Source organism: Ostrea edulis, chromosome 10, assembly GCF_947568905.1.
Source record: "Ostrea edulis chromosome 10, xbOstEdul1.1, whole genome shotgun sequence".
Taxonomy (NCBI): domain Eukaryota; kingdom Metazoa; phylum Mollusca; class Bivalvia; order Ostreida; family Ostreidae; genus Ostrea; species Ostrea edulis.
This window is the reverse complement of record NC_079173.1, coordinates 35871127-35890776: the sequence shown is the minus strand read 5'-3', so window position 1 is coordinate 35890776 and position 19650 is coordinate 35871127. Positions and strand designations below refer to the sequence as shown.

The 19650-nt window shown below is 35.3% G+C and overlaps 1 protein-coding gene across 44 annotated transcripts in view; it reads left to right on the top strand.

The window, feature by feature from the left end:
* LOC125665927 (mucin-22-like) overlaps positions 1 to 19650 on the top strand; it is a 122368-nt gene that overhangs the window by 55433 nt on the left and 47285 nt on the right. For all 44 annotated transcript variants that reach the window (XM_056151151.1, XM_056151158.1, XM_056151157.1 and 41 more), the window contains exons 2-5: positions 3703 to 3830; positions 10628 to 10721; positions 13881 to 13990; positions 16963 to 17142. In XM_056151151.1, the coding sequence (XP_056007126.1) occupies positions 3761 to 3830; positions 10628 to 10721; positions 13881 to 13990; positions 16963 to 17142 (454 nt within the window). In that variant the 5' untranslated portion in view covers positions 3703 to 3760. The remainder of the gene's footprint in view (positions 1 to 3702; positions 3831 to 10627; positions 10722 to 13880; positions 13991 to 16962; positions 17143 to 19650) is intronic.

Below are 19650 nucleotides of genomic sequence, written 5' to 3'. Positions count from 1 at the left end.
TGAAAATATGATCAAATACAAACGTAAAATTGTGCGGAATTTTTTTAATTATGATGTAAGTAATATGTCATTGAAATTGTGACGTCATTTTATCCGTATGCTGTAGACGCTGGTTTAAATGTAAGAATTGAGATGTATTTAAGCCTTAACGCGAAAAAAAATAGCCCATGGCCATGACAGGTATTTGGATATTTGAGCTAATTCTGAATTATTTAATCAAATTTTGAATTAATACCTCGATAAGCGATTTTGATATGAAAATAGCTGTACTTAAAAGATCAATATTGTATCATCGTTGTCTGATACGCACGTATTATTCATTATGGTTATGTCAATGAGATAATGAGTCACAACGTTTTAGTATGAAATTTCAAAATAGTTAACAGTGTGTGTTATGAAGATTTTAGAGGTACGTTTTCGTATTTTTAGGTCACCTGTGTAAACTCAGTTGGTCTACATCCGTCATCGTGCGTCGTTCGTTAGCAATTGAACATCGTTAACTTCTTGAAAACTACCATTCCAATTCTTTTCAAATTTGGTATGAAGCATATTTGGGACAAGGGGGCATACAATGTAAATAAAATTGCAGGACCCCTGAACCCCTGGAGTCTTAGGGGTGGGGCAAAAAACTGCAAAAAAATAACCAATTTACATAAATCTTCTTTACAAATGCATATCTTTAAATGCGTAGTGGTGCAGAGCAGGTTGGCCTCTACCAAAATTGTAAATTTCATGATCCCATCTTACTCCAGGGCGGTGCTAAACTTGGTATATGCACTGAATACAGTGTATAAATAATATCGTCTTTAATGCTTTACACAATACTTTAAACAATGTGCATAATATATACAGTGAAAACTGCCTAATCCGACACCTTTGCAAGCCGTTTCATTGGGCATTACACTTGTTTTCAATCTTAATTTCATTGTTTTCTACATTGTGTATTCCAACAAAAACATTGTATCCCAGTGCATGCCGGATTAGACAGGTTTCTCTGTATCCATCACCTAATTTCAAATGCCATCGGTTAACATTTTGTGAGATATCTCTCATGCTATGATTGCGAAGAATTAATAAAACAAAATTAATAGGAGTCATCGACTCCTTCGGATGTACTAGTGTACCAAGTCTGTCAAACGAGGAGTTTTCAAGTTATTGAGCAGGCAATGTCTTCCTATGTTCATAGTGGATTGAACTTTGACCATATGACGTCATCATCAATAGGGATCAACTACGTGTTATTTACCCATGTACCAAATCGGATGTCTGTCAAGCAAAGGGTCCCCAAAATATTGAGCGAACAGTATCTCCCTAGTATGTTTAGTTTGACCCTTGACCAAATGACCTAAAATCAATAGGGAATACCTACTCCTTAAAATGCACAAGTGTACCAAATTTGTTATCTGTCATGGAAAGGTTTCTCACGATATTTAGCGAGCATTGTCTTCCGATGTCCAGAAAGGTTTGACCCTTGACCTTTTGACCTGAAATCAACAGGGGTCCTCTTCTTCTCATAGTCAACCCACATCAAGGTATGAAATATTACGAGCAAGTGAATGGTTCTCTAGATATCTAGCGGACAACATGTGGTCTACCGACCGACAGGCCCTCTTATTTGAAGGGGGTATAATAAGCAGAATATAAACTCAACTGCGGCATATTGCAAAATTAAAGCGGATATCCATTGGTGTTAGGCAGGAGACGAGGGCTGATACTAAATAAGTCTTCAGAGGGTATCCAATATCTTCCTTTTAAATTCCACGAATATCATTTCTATCGAACCAAGCACAAACATTGATGTTTTCAGTGATGCAACTGTCATGGGTATTCTAGGTCATCTTAACACCACATTTATAATCATTACATCATAAATTGTCTTGACATTAATAGCAAACATTCTTTCCTGTTCCAGAATAGATTTGCCTCCAGGAATGTGTATATTCTATTACACCTATCCAATCCGCTATAGTTCATAAACCCTCTTTGAATCTAGTATTTCCTGACGGAAACAAACTGTTATCTTTGTACATAAATGATAATGCATTCCATACCCTTTTCGCGAACCTTTGTGATCTCCGAAAAAATCTCCAGACACTCAAATAATACAACTGGATGCATAAAATCACAAAACAATCAATGATTGATTGAGATGAAAAATAGACAACATATTTTGTTTCCAAATATTCACCAATGTAATTAAATGATTCCATTATATACTTTTCTTAAACGAAATCTGTTAATAAATTCATCACCATATATGTAATATGTCAAAAAATGGTTTGCTCTACCTTAATAATGAATTTAATTTCTCCTTCCTAAATAGCCTTTCCACAAAATACAGCCAAACTACCCTATACAAAACGTTATCCATTTCTTTTGAATCTCCATTTAAATCTGCCCTCTATTAAAACAGACTGATAACGAAGTGGTGGAGAGAGACAGTTTTGATTCGTTATAAACGCAATATGTTATATCCAGTGGTTTTACAATATGTTTTGAAACTACAGGGAATGAAAATCGCTTCGCTGTAAGCGAGAAATCATTAGAAGCATGTTCGATGTACCCAAGTTCTACTGTATCTGGTTCAAGAAATAGAAATAGATGGACTTAAATCACAGCTCAATGACGAGCAAATAAGTTTGACTAGAAAGAAATTTACTGATGATAAATTTTGTCTCATTTGAGTAGTGTTGATAAAGGTGTGTTTCTGTTTGTAAGAGGGGATGTAACTTCGCCTATGAAGGCTAATTATATGGTTAAATTTTACTCTTCAAATCACTAAAATTCAAGAGCTTAGGGCGGCCCCCAGCCCCCTGCCTCTGGAAAAAATTCCACGCTCCCCACCCCAACCAGAATTCCTGGATCCGTCCCTGAAGTCTGTATGATAAAGGTGTTGCTTGGGGAAATAATGCTATTATACTGAATTAGAGGGGTGTTGCACAAAAATTGTTCATACTAGTTCAGACTTCTGTCTGTGAATATACGTAGACATTTTTATTACGCCAAATGACTTAAAGTACACTTGCACCGTACTTTCATCACTAACGTTCTATTTCATGATTATCATGGGTACTGAATGAAAGGGGAAGATAACGAACAGTGATCAATCTCATAATTCCTATAAGCAATACAAAATAGAGAGTTGGGCAAACACGGACCCCTGGATATACCAGAAGTGGGATCAGGTGCCTAGGAGGAGTAAACATCCCCTGTCGACCGGTCACACCCGCCGTGAACCCTATATCTTGATCAGGTAAACAGAGTTATCCGTAGTCAAAGTCAGTGTGCCAAGAACGGCCTAACAATCGGTATGAAAGAAGCCAGACAGCATTTGACCCAATGATAGACTGTATTGGCCAACTAGATTGTTATAACGACAATAGAATTTGCGAAATGCTGGCTTTAAACAAGACTGTTGAAACCCCTACACCATCAACGTGTTTGTCAGTAGCCTGCCTCGATGTAAAAACTGATCAGACACAGAACAAGCTCTTGCATATCGAATCAGTTGAGAGATATAAACACCATATGCTGGTGATAATGGAATATTGTTACATAAATATGTGAAGTTGACGATGGAGAAGCTGGTATCATCCCGTTTATCCTAAAGTTGAGTTGTTAGATTGCCGTAAATAATAAATTGAATGTAACATTTTGTTAAAGAATAAACGTCTTTTTTGACAGTCTCTGATTTTCTTATAGAATGACATAAACGTGGACACCCTGAGAATTGTAGAAGTTTTCCTGAAGTGAACACCATATGGCAAATCAATATGGGATTGTAATACCGGTGGCAATATTAGGTTTCCTCATTCCTTCTTCAGAGTGTGGTGAGTATATTTACATGTATGTCATGTGATCAAACAGAAAAAAGGGAAACTGATATTTACTGAGGTTTAAACTTAGTTTGCAATCAAATTATTGCAAATATATAGGCGCTTTTGAACGAACTATCACTAAAGATGATTTTCAGATAAAAATGTGTCAAGAAATGTATTTTAAATTACGCCATGCATGAAATAGAAAGGATATATCAAGCAGTTATGAACAGGAAATCGTTAAAAATACGAAACTCTACTCTGGTGCACTTTTCTCTCTCTTGTGTAGCTTTAAACCCATTTCTGAGTTTTACAGAAACTGATTGTTTTCGATAAGATGCAAACAGAGGTATATAAGTACAACAACGTGAGCAAACTCCATCAATTTCCAGTTCTAGTTCGTTGATCTCATAATACATGTTGCTTTGACGTCACAAAGACATTTCTATTTGTTCAACAATGCAAGAAATAAAGATGAAAATTATTGTAATTAGAAGTCTCATGATGGAATACGGCACTGGATGTATATATTGCATGAAGGATAGCTAATAACTGAAACACAATACATGAAGCGATACCTGATATTGCTTTTCTAATTCTTTTCGCTGTAATTTACCTCTGTGGAGCAAAGTAGGCGTAAGAACTAAAATTATGATATTCTCCTTCAATCATTTTTTTCAGTTCGTGAAGCTGACAATCATGTTGTGGATTGATATACCATCTAATCTCCTTCCTTTGCAAATATAAACATTTACAGGATGAATTATGACATTTGGTAAACTGAGAGGTCACTGAATGACAGAGTTCATTCATAGTTCAGCAGATATTCAGGTCAAGTTTTCTTGAAAGACATGGACACAATTTGAGCTGAAAATTTTCCAATTTTATTTTTCCATTTTTAATGTTTAGAATGCTTAACTAACTTAAAGGTATTTCGAATGGTCAGCAAAAATTTGAATGTCAGTTGCCGAGGGATACAACGATCATAATTCTTTGTTATGTAAACAAGGCTCGTACCATGTTTTTGTTTATATAGATTGATTATACAGTAACACTCGAATATAGCGAACACGGATATAGCGAAATTACAGCTATAGCGAAGTGAAAACGATTTACCCGGCAAATTCTTTATATATTCTATATAAAAGTCTGCGTCTATAACAAACGCGGATATAGCGAATTTACGGATATAAGGAAGTAAATTCCTGTTCCCCTTGAATTAAAAATGAACGTAAAAATCACCTTTTATAACGAATTTATTTTTTTCATTTTAAACTCTTTGTGATTTTTAACAATCGTTTTCCATTGACATAAAGGATCCAGACTTATTACAAAATTTCTGTTTGTATTTTTTCAAAAGAGGTTGTTAAAGGAAAACAATATTTACACATACGTTTAGGAAATATATTGTCGGTATTGTTTACTATTCTCATTAATTAAATTTGAAGTTTGATTCCATTTATTTTATCGTACACTTCTTTATTTGTGTAAAGCAACAAGTAAATGACAATTGCAATAGACTGTACATGTATGTATTGCGCAAATGTTTTTTTTTACATTTCTCTCTCCACATGTTCTTGCATGACTTAATAATCCATAAAGATAAATTATCATATATAAATCAATATGTATATTTCTTGTTAAAAATATTTATTCTCGAAAACATATTGGCTTCGTTTCAATTAAAGACAATACAAACGCAAGTCTATCGATTGCTGCTTTTTATGTAACTGGTATACATGTAGAACAAACCAGTTTTATAACGAATTCGTTATATTTATGTTCCCCAAACAAAGTTTGGGAACATATTGTTTTTACTCTGTTTCTTATTATTATGTTCCCCAAACAAAGTTTGGGAACATATTGTTTTTACTCTGTTTCTTATTATTATTAGGGTCTTCCGTCTTCAGCGGAAGAACCTTCTATTATTCTATTGTTGATTTTTCACTTTTCTTATTAAGGTCTTCCGTCTCCTGCGGAAGACCTTACTATTATTGTTCGCGTTCTTCTTCTTCATTATTATTAAGGTCTTCCGTCTCCTGCGGAAGACCTTACTATTATTGTTCGCGTTCTTCTTCTTCATTATTATTATTATTTTCCTTGGTAGTACACGCGTTTTTCTCAGCCATTTCTCGATCGATTTTCACGAAATTTTCAGGAAAGATGTCTTTTGGTGACGAGACTTTGCTTGCAAAATTTCGTGCTTGACGTCACTTCCGGTCAGGAGTTATCTCTCTTTTAGTGACTTTTTGAAGGGCCTTGTTGTCCACACATCTCCTCCGTTAGTTTTGAAGCTAGAGTCTTGAAATTTCTACACAAGATAGAGTAAACATTTTAGAAGATTTGTGGGGGATTCGATTTTACCGGAGGCGATTTGCCTAAAAGCTCGCCTGGACCTGAAAAAATGGATGCCAAAATTTTTCACCGATTTCGGCGATTTTTGACCTTTGATCTCCAATATCTTTTTTCTTGCAAATATTTTGTTAAGACATGTAGAACAAAAGTTGTGCACATTTACGAGATCTTTTCGAAAATATCAAGATTTAGGGGCTAGCCCCTTCAATTAGGGATCTAGAAGGGCTCAAAGTCTAGATCAAATATCTCAAAAATCGTTAATATTTTGGTATAAGTCAAAGAACAAAAAATGTTCATCTCAACAATCCAAATCTATTCATATAAAAATTTAGGTCATATGTTACATAATAAGGGATTTTAAGGGCCAAAACCATAAAACTTTTACCCCTTGTATCTCGAAAACGACAAATATTTTGAAAAGCAATAAAGAACAAAAGTTGTTCAGAATGATGATCTAAACAATATGCATATTTCGTTTTTACCCTATGTGGCCTCGTTAGGGAGCTACAGTTTGGCCCCTAAAAATTACTTCTAGAAATAACTCGAGAACGGTAAAGAATTTCTAAATACTTGTTGAACAAAAAATGTTTGAAATGTCATGACCTTTCTTACGATATCAAGGAAAAGGGGCTGACCTTTTAAATTAGGGGCCCAGAAGGGTCCAAAGGTTTATGAGAATATCTCAGAAACTATTAATATTTTGTAATAAGTCATTGAAGCGGAAATGTTCATCTAAACGAGCTTGTTCTTATCAAATCAAAAAGTAGGTCATATGTTACGTAATAAGGGATTTTAAGGGCCAAAATCATAAATAATTGATGCCTCATATCTTGAAAACGACAAATATTTTGAAAAGCATTATTGAACAAAAGTTGTTCAGAATGATAATCTAAACAATATGTACATTTCGTTTTTTCCCTATGTGGCCCCGTTAGGGAGCTACAGTTTGCCCCCTAAATATTTCTTGTAGAGATAACTCGAGAACGGTAAAGAATTTCTAAATACTTGTTGAGCAAAAAATGTTTAAAATGACAAGGCCTTTCTTACGAAATCAAGCAAAACGGGCTGGCCCTTTAAATTAGGGGTTCAGAAGGGTCCAAATGTTTTTGAAAATATCTCAGAAACTATTAATATTTTATAATAAGTTGTAGAAGCGGAAATGTTCATCTCAACGAGCTTGATCTTATCAAATCAAAAAGTAGGTCATATGTTACGTAATTAGAGATTTTAAGGGCCAAAATCGTAAATATTTGACGCCTCATATCTTTAAAACGACATATTTTTTGAAAAGCATTATTGAACAAAAGTTGTTCAATGTGTCATAACCTATCGATCAATATCAAAAAATGGGTCTGTGGGCCTCATGGCTCGCCTGTAGAGTCGATTTTTGTCGATATCAGTCGATTTCAAAAACTTGTAACTGGTAAATATTTTGTAAGGACATATTGAACAAAAGTTGTTCAGTTTATCGAGATCTATCGATTGATATCAAGAAATAGGCCTATGGTCCTAATGGCTCGCCTGTAGAGTCGATTTTTTTGTCCATATCGGTCGATCTCAATAACTTTTTACAGGTAAATATTTTGTAAAGACATATAGAACTAAAGTTGTTGAGTCTATAGAGGGCTAACAAATGACATCAAGAAATAGGCCCGCGGGCCTTATGGCTCACCTGGAGAGTCGAATTTCAAACGAATTTCACCGCAACTTTGCTTCAGAAGCTTATGATATGAAAAATTGATTATATCTTTATTATTCTTTTTCTCCGGTACTTTTTTGTCCGGTAGTGTTCTCAGAAACTACAAAAGGGATCGATATGAAACTTTCCAGGATGATAGTATAGCGTTTGTAGATGTGCATGGTGATAGTCATTTTGTCTACACATGCATGCACGCGCGCGCACGTGCACTGCAATTTTGGTACAAAAATTGGAAAATCAGAATATTAAGGGGATTGATATGAAACCTAAATAGGATGGTAGTATATCATTTGTAGATATGAAAAATGATAGTAATTTTGTCTGCACGCGCACGCATGCGCGTGCACATGCATTACAAAATTTGTACACTAACTTTGGAATCAGTCTAACTTTTTTGTTGTTCATTGAAATGGCTTGATATTCATATCATAGGTAGATATTGAGACCCTTAACTGATTTGCATGGTCAAAATTACCAATTTGCATGCGCATGCACGTGCGCTTCATTTTGATTGGATAGTAATAAAACGTTTGTAACTTCCTTATTTATGAAGCGAATGAGATGATATTCATAGCATACGTAGACAATATGTGTATCTATATATTGGTTTAACAAAAAATGCCAACACACACGCGCATGCGCTTGCGACGTTTTTCAAATGTTCGATTTTTAAAGGACGATAACGTTTTTGTTTTTCATCAAATTCTATTGATATTAGGTTTTTAGATGTGTCTTGGTACTCCTTACAAATTGCTGTGGTTAGAATTACTGCTCAGCACGTGCATGCATGTGTGCTGAATTCTGATTGGACGATTTTAAAATCGCTATAACTTCCTTATATTTGGTGGAAACGTTATGAAATTCACACTGTGGGTATATGATACAAATGCCTGTTGAACGACATCAACAAAAATTCGGAATCATACACGCGTGCGCGTGTATGCACGTGCAATGCTTTCTTTCATTTCTTGGTACTGAAATGACCATATTAAACGTACTACATGTAATTAAAGGCTAAAATAAAATGATTTTTTGCTATAGATTCACAAGGACATCACATTTTATTTGGGGGAGGTTTGGGGAACATATGTAACGGTCCCCGTTACAATTAGAACTAGTTAAATTATGAATTCGCTATAAACGTTTATTATACTTTCATGTAAAATACTCGAACCTGATTGGTCGAGAAGCATTTGAAAAAACATATTGTTACCCTCTGAGAACAGAAAACACGCGACTCAGGGTGATAGTATTTAGCAACGGGTAACAGTACTTGACAACGGGTGATATTATAAAAAATTATCACATGCGTCAAATTTATGCGCGTACGGTTCGCCGTAGATTGCTAGACGACGTCGTTTGAGCGTTTGTAATAAACGCGAGTATCCGCATCGAAATACGAAATATCGCACGACAGTGATTGATCAAATGTCAACAGACGTAAGTTTTTCTGCTTCCCAGTTTACATAACATTCAGTATAATAAAACAAATATTGCATGTATTTGAGGGTAACATTGAAATTTTCACCCCTCGAGAAACCATTGTCAACCTCGGCTACTCTCGGTTGACAATGGTTTTCTCGGGGTGAAAATTTTCAATGTTACCCTCAAATACATGCAATATTTATATAATAGCGAATTACGCTTATGGCGAATTTTTATAGAGGGTCCCCAAAATTTGCTATATCAGAGTTTTACTGTACAAGTAAATGTTTCGTTTAATGCAGATTTATTTTCATTTTACAAGTTAATTCTGAACACAGTTAAACAGTTTCTAGTGTTTGGCACATCTCATTTTGTTTTAAACATGATATTTTCTATTAAACAGTGTAATGTAAACAAAACCATGACACGAGCCTTGTTTACATAACACAGAATTAGCTGTGAGTACTGTATCTCACTTGTAACTCAACAACTGATTTCAAATTTTGGTTGACCATCATAATTGCTTTAGTTAAGCATTATCATTAACAAAAATGGAACAAGATAATATTGATTGATTGATTGATTGTATCATGCTTAACGTCTCTCTCGAGAATTTTTCACTCATATGGAGATGTCACCATGACCGGTGAAGAGCTTCAAATTTTGGCTTATACTTGGCGCTTAAGGCCATAGAGCAGTGAGGGTTCTTTAGCGTGCACCACACTTACATAGATCTTGTGGCGCGGAGTAAACATTAGGTCTATATATGTAGTGTACAAATATCTTCTGTCATCAAGATAAGTTGCAAACTCCACTTTGTGTTTTCACATTTAATGAATAAAAAATGATATAATAAAAAATAATATACTTCTAATGCTCCGGTTATGCGAAGAACTAAGATGGCTTCCTTCACAGTTGGTACTTCGTCGATGTGTTGCTAAGCAAATCCTTGCGCGGTACAAGTAATTTCTATTTATGAATGTTTGTTTACATTTCTATAGACTAAGCCTTGCAGAGTGTCGTTTTGTGTTTTTTGCATTAAATTACAAAGAATACATCTAATATTGACACATATTATACAAAATATTCTAACTTGGTGCAGTTTACACTTATATAACCTGCTTCTTGAATTATATAGCGTAAACTGCACCAAGTTAGATTATGACGTATAACGTGGGTCAATAATGGCTTCATCCCTTAATGACTTGCAATGTAAGTTCTTTAAGGAACTCGGTAATCATGGTGATCAGTAATATAAAAAAAATCCCTGATCCTCGATCTATGTGATTTATCCTTTTTCGTTATCTTCACTTTTTCTTTTGTCTTTCAGTGACATCTCTAAATTGCGGATCCTCCGTGGCCACCGTTAACTTAAACCAGGTGTATGACACCTACACTTATCCTTCATCTGGATCCTACCCTACGTGAGTAAAACTTACCGTCAGTATCCACTTATCATGTATGTACATAGAAAAGAACATGTATTCGTTACCACAGGGATGTTAATGATATATATTTGCTGGTCCAGTCAATTATTGAACTCATACTAACTACAACACGATATGTTGTTATCATGCAACTGCAGAGTTTATTATTGACTAAATAAACACCATACCTTGAATTTGAATAAGAAAACAGGAACATTTTGAATGCATCTATTTGTTGTAATATTTACTATTGTTAAGCGTTGCTTCAACACACGTCAATCATCCTTAAATCTGCCTGTTAGAATATTAATTAAAAAACCCTTAAATTGAAAACTAAAAGCAACGTAATGATATATAATAGCAGTCCACTCGAGAATATGCAATATGAAAATATGTATTTTATCCAAATAGAACTCAATATTACTTTGTTGATATTTGAAAGCATTTTAGCTGTACATCATAAATGTCTTTAAAATGATTCTTACAGCGCTTGAACATCAAAGATAATTGAGGAAAAACCGTGACACATGATCTCCATTTTATAGGTCATAGCGATTTTCAATTTTAATGCCGGGTTGGCAAAGGACAATTATTGCCTGCTTAAGGTAACCTCACACTTGCATTATCATATGATAAAAGTATAGAAATTGTATTCATTTCCATTTATTTGAGTTCAAAGTAATAAATTATCAAATGAAATACATAGGTCATAACACAATTTAAGATGCGAGACATACATATAAGCAGAATCATATATCACCGTCAGAAAATTGCAATTTTCCTTGAACAGTATTACCCCAAATTCCACCAAAAAAAATGGTATTATATCGATATACATTTACAATTTCATGAAACTGTTCCTTTTCGAAATATACAAACTCTCTGTGAAAAATAAAGGGAATCTGTTGCATAATGAAACTGATAGAGAAATCGATGTAAACCGGGTTATAGACCGGGTCATTGCCCTTGGATTCAATATTCTAAACCATATAAAATTAAATATTCATATAACTTAGATTTTTGAATATTTCATGTGTAAGAATTTTTTTTTTTTACTTTAGCTATTGGAAAAGATTGCAACAAAATTTATGTTCCTGACATGCATAAATCTAAATGAATTTTGCAATTTTTTATGATATCACAAGAAGGTGTAATGATTTTAAGGTCGGTTTACACGATGCAATAGATTGCATGCAATTAATCCTATGGGATTTTTGTTGCATACTGCTCTTCTATTTTCCCTCCAATTTTGAAAACACATTTTTCGCCTCTATTGCAAAACAAAAGAGCAAAAACATAAAATGGCAGCAGCTTTGTGTGTCCATATTATGTTAAGCATCCTCCTTTTCCTCGCAGAGCTCTTTAAGCTTATTTTTTCGTTCTTTGTTCATAACTATATTTCGTTTGTCTTGGAAGAGACCAATATTAGTTTGTTTACCAGTCGGAAAAAAATATACGTGTAAAAATGACATATTTTATGTATGACCTTTGTAAGTTCTGGTTGGTTATTGCTGATAGAAATTGCATGCAACTCGACTTGAAACAACATTGCTCGACTGCAAAAACTATACGTCACGAAAAGTGTAGCATACAGATAATATTACAATGTAGCTGGTTTACACGCTGCAATTTATCGCGTGAGATTAATTACATGCAATTAATTGTATTCTGTAAACCGGCCTTCATGTTTGAGGATTGAGATAAGAAACCACAAGGCAACGGCGAGCGGTAATATACTTTACATCTAGTGATATTAACCACAAGTCTACTGCCACCGGTAATATACATCTAGTAATACCAACCACAAGTCCACTGCCACCGGTAATATACATCTAGTAATACCAACCACAAGTCTACTGCCACCGGTAATATACATCTAGTAATACCAACCACAAGTCTACTGCCACCGGTAATATACATCTAGTAATACCAACCACAAGTCTACTGCCACCGGTAATATACATCTAGTGATACCAACCACAAGTTTACTGCCACCGGTAATATACATCTAGTAATATTAACCACAAGTCTACTGCCACCGGTAATATACATCTAGTAATACCAACCACAAGTCTACTGCCACCGGTAATATACATCTAGTGATATCAACCACAAGTCTACTGCCACCGGTAATATACATCTAGTGATATCAACAACAAGGCTACCGTGACCGGTAATATACATCTAGTAATATCTACTACTAAGTTACCGTGACCGATAATATACATCTAGTAATATCTACTACTAAGTTACCGTAACCGGTAATATACATCTAGTAATATCTACTACTAAGTTACCGTGACTGGTAATATACATCTAGTAATATCTACTACTAAGTTACCATGACCGGTAATATATATCTAGTAATATATACTACTAAGTTACCGTGACTGGTAATATACATCTAGTAATATCTACTACTAAGTTACCGTGACCGGTAATATATATCTAGTAATATCTACTACTAAGTTACCGTGACCGGTAATATACATCTAGTAATATCTACTACTAAGTTACCGTGACTGGTAATATACATCAAGTAATATCTACTACTAAGTTACCGTGACCGGTAATATACATCTAGTAATAGGAAACTTCATCGATCAATAATCAGTAAAGAGAGATGACAATTGTTTTGTAGAGACTTATAAATCGGTTGCGGCGGCTCAGTGGTAGAGCGTTTGCTTCGTAACCGGGAGATAGTGAGTTCTAACCCCGTTCGTGTCATGGCCGCGTCGAAGCTAAGACGTAAACATAGATAGCGACTTCTCCTTCACCAAACGCTCGGCATTTAATGAGACTCACGGGTGTTTCGGATATGACCTTTAATTAAAAAATGGATGTCGCGTCAGTCGTTGGCACGCTGAAGAACATCACTACTACGGCCCTTAGCGCTAAACATAGATCTAAATTTGTGGTACTTCACCTACAAGTGTTGATGTCGCAAAATGAGTGAAACATTCTCGACGAGACGTAAAATAAACAATCAAGCAATCAATCTAGAGACCTTTGACATATTTCTGATGATAAAATAATTTCTATTGTAATTAGCTTAGGGTCAGAGACAGATTATTTATAAATTGACGGAAATATGATTGGCAGGAATGATACAATGAGCTTTCATTTCTTATTCTTAATAATGTTTTCTTTTTGTAGATTAACGACGTGCCAATGGTTATTCCAATCTTCTGACTCAAGCTCAAGAATAACGTTTACAGTCACCAATATATATATCCATTGCGGAGACGTATTAAAGTTTTACGACGGTAAAATATTTAAAATCATTTTTAGGGCGGCTCACTACACCCAGAAATAGTTTCTGAAATCCGTACGAATTGATCTAATAATAAAATAAATGATGATATATGATAAGTATGTAGGCCAATAAGGCAGAAAATATGCAAATTTGGATAAAACATGATTTTCAAAAATCAGTTTTATTTTATAAAACGTTTATGGGTACTGACACTTTTCCTACATCAATTTATCCCCCTTTTGAGAAGCCCATATATTCCTGTTGCGACTATCTGCGCATGTGCGGGGATAGCGTCAGTCTCCATTTTGAGTTCGATCCTTGAACATTGTTTACATTTTTTCCTTGCCACCGCCCACCCCTTCTCTGGCAGTTGTTGCCCCATCTTTGACACCATATGCTTTTTGTTTATTTTTTACTTTTGTAACTTTTGCATAATATTCTAACTTTTAGATTCCATGATATTTTTTCTTATATGTTAGATACTTACATGTATCTGTTTTGCAGAGTAGTTGATGTTTTTACTTGATTCGTGATTTATCTAGTAATAAATGACCGTTATATGAACAACAGACTCTGGCGGATTTGAACTCGAATTAAATCTGCGGTCCATCAGCCCAGTGCTTTAACCACTGAGCTAGATAAACGAATCGATCGATAAAATAACTTCACAAAACATTTAAATTGCCATCTCGTGACTTAGTGTCATAAAGAGTGTAAGTCTAGTGTAGTGAGCTACCTTAAATTCGGGAAAAAATAATTGTCACCTAAGATCCGCACAATACTTAATGAATTTATAATTAATTTCAAAATAAGCCGTCAGATATAAATAATCGTTGTAATAAAATAACAAACATCCAAGAACAGTCTTATACAGTAAACAGATATAAAGGTATCATGTGCTTAAGTATTTATATTTTCCCCAAATGACCAAACTTTTCTATAATGGTAAATCTTACATAAGATAAAGTTTCTAAAAACACTTGTTAGAAACTAATGTGTACATATGTAATACTTTTTGTAGTATGGCCTTGAAGTAGACATGGTATTTGTTATAAAACAGAAAACATGGGGGGGGGGGGGTGTTCTGACCCGCAAGAAAAAAATGAAAAGCAGATATTCAGTGTGTTTAATAAATCCATACAACAAGAAACAAAAAATACAATATAACTTAGAATTGTCTCATTTTTCTCGTGAAGAATTTTAAAGTTTGCGTGCAAAATGACCATTTCTGTCATCTATTGAATTATAAAGATGTTTCTCATAGTTGCTATGAATAAGATAAAAGTACATTGCAATTTTCATATCTTCTTTTTCTTTCGTTACTACATGTAAGTTTGAAAATATTGTGAAATTGCTTAGTCGTACCTAAATTAGATCACCAGCTATTATCTCCCTTGCGTGAAACAGAATTTCAACCAATGAAATCAATTAGAATTTTCGTATCATGTATTTTATATCAATCAAAAAGAAGAGGATGTGCATTGTCCGAAGACTGTAAAATACTTCAACTATGTATACCGTCTTCCTTGGAAGATGATAATGATTGGTGATACAATTAGGTGGCATTAAACACTTAAGTTGCAACGATTAATGTACAAATAAATGCTGTTGGGCTATCGCAACCCTTAACGATACAAAGGTTTAATCAAGCGTTTAAGTTGCACACCAATCACAATACCAAATAACACAATCTGATTGTCAATATCGCAAAGTAAAAAAACCGCTATCATCATAAGTGGGAATGTATCATTAAAGGTTGTTCCAAATCATCGTACCGCCGCGGTGATCTAGATGTTAGAGCGTTCGCCCCGCATGTGGAAGGCCGGGATTCGAATCCCGACCGCAACAAACCTAAGTCTTTCAAACAGGTAGTGACAGTTCCATCGCCAAACGCTCGGTATGAGGTGTGAATGTCACGGGTCTTCGGATATGATCTTTAAACGGATGTCCCGTGTCACAGCAGGTTTGACACAATAAAGAACCATCACTGCTCAATGGCCGTAAGTGCTAAACAAAGACCTAAATTTGAAGCCCTTCACCAGTCTTGGTGACGTCTCCATATGAGTGAAAATCTTTCGAGAGAGACGATAAACAAGATGCAATCAATCATTCCAAATCATTGTAGGTATTCCTAATATTAAGGTTTATTATATGATTTAATAAATCAGGTATTCTTCGGGCGATATTTATAGGTTATAGACTTTGTATGGGAAAATATGACGACCGAGTTTTTTGGCGCGTAAACGGACCGAGCTTGCGAGGTCCGTTCGCGACAAAAAACGAGGTCGTCATATTTCCCATACAAAGTATATAACCTTTTTATTATATACTTTCAATTTCATTTAGAAACTAACAATAATTTTATTTTTAACAATAACTTTATCGGTTTAACTGAGTAAAAGATGAAAAACACGAAAAATTTGAAAATTAACGGCGTAGAAATTTGATTGCGACGTAATGTTTGCGGGCCGGAATGTTTCCGGGCATATATCGTGTGATATATGCCCGCAAAATTTTAAAGAAAACAGAAGAGATGAAATTGAAAGTATATAATAACAAAGTTTATCGTAAATCAGGTATCTTTCGGGCTCTGTGAATGTTGTACTTCTCAGGTAACTAAAGCATCGTACATGTATCAATCTAATTAAAATCAGACTTCTTAGATCCGCGCCGTATACTCTGCGTAAGTATAGCGATTGTGAGCGTATCCTAGGATCTGATTTTAATTAGATTGTACATGTATTGACCTAAAAATGTCAGTAGTTGTATAATACCAATATGTAGTACGGTCATAATAACTAGTGACAATGAACATTACATTAGAAAATCGTCACGTAATACGTGTATCTTTTGTTCATATCTTGTAACTCCTCCTAGGCACCTGATCCCACCTTTGGTAAACTCTCTATTTTGTATTGCTTATAGGATTTGCATGTATGAGATTGATCACTGTTCGTTATCTTCAACTTTCATACATTGCAGGTACTTCTGACAGTGCTTCTGCTATTGGGTCTTCTGTGTGTTGTTCCGCCCCATGTGGCGCCTCAAAAGCGGCGGAAACTACCACCGGAAATAGCTTCTTTGTGAAATTTGTGACGGATGGAACAACCACGACACATGAAACAGGATTTAATGTATCTGTCGTAGTTGGAAAGGATGAATGTAAGATAAAGAATATATTGTAAACACACTTTTTTTCGTGGTGTCAAATCTATACACAAGCTTGGAAAGAAAATGGTCTTTCATGTTCTTTTCTTTATGGACGATATGAATTCGTCGGTACATGTTTATGTTATGTTCAATAACCACTACTATCATACCTTCCCGATTGTGTCCGGTGACATTAAAATGCTCGACGATGGTTTCTTTGATAATTTTATTTTCAATGGAACACGGCGGGAGGGGGGTATTGATCCCTCTGCGTGGGTCTCCAATTTCACCTAAATGAGATAGTTGTAGTTGTCCGTGCGACAGAATGTGTCCCGAAGAATTCGATGGGATCGGTTGTGACAGGAATCTTAAAATTGTCTGTGCTCGCGCTGTGTTTGAATATCAAGTATCCGCTATCAAAAAGATTTTTTATATCCTCCATTGGACAAAGACTTTTCCAATTTGGTTTGTAACACCATGTATTTAAGATTTCTGGAACGTTTTAAAGCAGCCATAGGAGGCTCTTTGAAGACCACGGTCATTCTTTGGTTGATATGAAGAATGGGGATATGCTTCTTAAGAGTTTTGTTAAGGTCTTTCACGAAGGGTGTCACGTAGGGAACTCTGTCACATACTGATTTGTCTTTCTATTGCAATAGGGATTGTCCATCGTGTTTTGACATCCCATCAATAGCTGCTTTCACTATGGGGCTTCCTAGCTTCTCTTACAAAATTGTTGGGTTTTTTTCAAATGGGTGCTCTGTTCTTGATAAAATGCAGGAGTGGAGCAGATGCGATGGACTCCGGTAGCTACATTTGTAGTACTACTTTGAATATATGGGGGCGATGACAGTTTGACGGCATGATGTATATATGAGAGTCAGTAGGTTTGGTATTGAGAATGAACTCGACATTTCCATCAACAATCTTAAACGTGATGTCTAAAAAGATATTGCTGGATGTGGAAATGTCAACATTGAACTTAATGGAAGCATGAAATACATTGATAAAGATTTTCTACTCATTTCATCCCAATGTCGTCAATGAATTGCAACCAACTAGCTACCCACAGTAGTAGGTTACATTCAAATATTCCCATAAAATGTTGACATGCCTTTTACTGCCCATGGTCTTGCCACTAATATTTAGGTAAAGTTCGCATTTGAACATGAAGTTTGAACTTGAGAACATGTTCTGGGAGCTTGACCCACGATTCAATAGAATGTCTCTGAATCGACCCGTTCCTACTTACAGCATGTCGCGTACCAGCTAAGTAGTCTAGTTCAGTTTGGACTCTCGCCAAGAATGGACGTGTTTTAATCTCTGTGAAAAATGTGACGATTCTCAAAATGTAGACGCCCTGTGGGTTTTTTGGTCAGTTCCTTGTAGTTAAGTTTTAGTTCTAGTTTCTTTCATCTTTTTCATTTCATATATATCTATGTAAATATTCGATCGTCCTGAAGAAGGAGCGGGTCGTTTCGAAAATTTGACAATTGAATGCTATTCGTGTCGTTGGTCATATACATACATACATACATGTACATACATACATGCATGTACAGACATACATGCACATACATACATACATACATATAGCTTTCAGGTCTTTCAGAAGATATTCAAAATATTAAAATATTAATTAATCAATACTTTGATACTGATTGAAACCATTTGACCCTGCTCTGGAGTCTGAACACCCTGCCCCAGAAGAAATATCCTAGAGCTTTTAATAGATACAGTCGGGTTTTAAATGGAGGTCCGCACCACTTTATTGTCCACCCGCTTTTGTATAGAAGGCTTTTGGGTAGATACATGAAACTTTCAGGGATTGCATTCAATTAAGGAGACACTGAGATTATAGGGTAAAACATAACCGGAAATGCTCGTCCACAACAGAAGATGTCATAAATATTTATGTGGTTTTTTCATTCAAATTTCGATCATCAATTCCCTTTGGGGGGGGGGGGGGTATCTCACTATATAGCCAGTCTTCCGGGGAAGTCGCACACCTGTAAATAGTTCATAATACATTTGTGTAAATGAAACAGTAAACAGTAACAGAAACATGAAACAGTAAATTAACGTTTCACATATCCACAGTATTAACCTTTACTTAATATGTATACTGTAGTGTTTTCAACCCTATAATAGCATCATATATTTAAGATTTTCCCCTTACACAATGGTTCTGTGGGGATCCAGGTTCGGAGAGGTCCTCAGTATCCCTTGCTTGTTGTTAGAGGTGACTAAATGGGGCGGTCCTTCGGAAGAGATAGTACAATCCGAGGCCCAGTGTCACAGCAGATGTGGCACGATAAAGACCCCTCCCTACTCAAAGGCCATACACGCCGAGCATAGGCCTAAATTTTGCAGCCCTTCACCAGCAATGGTGACGTCTCCATTATAGTGAAAAAATCTCGAGCGGGACGTTAAACAATATTCAACCAACCAACCTTACACAATGTACGATACTTTGACCATATACAAATGTAACCTTTTTAAGTGGGGTATAAGCTTTGG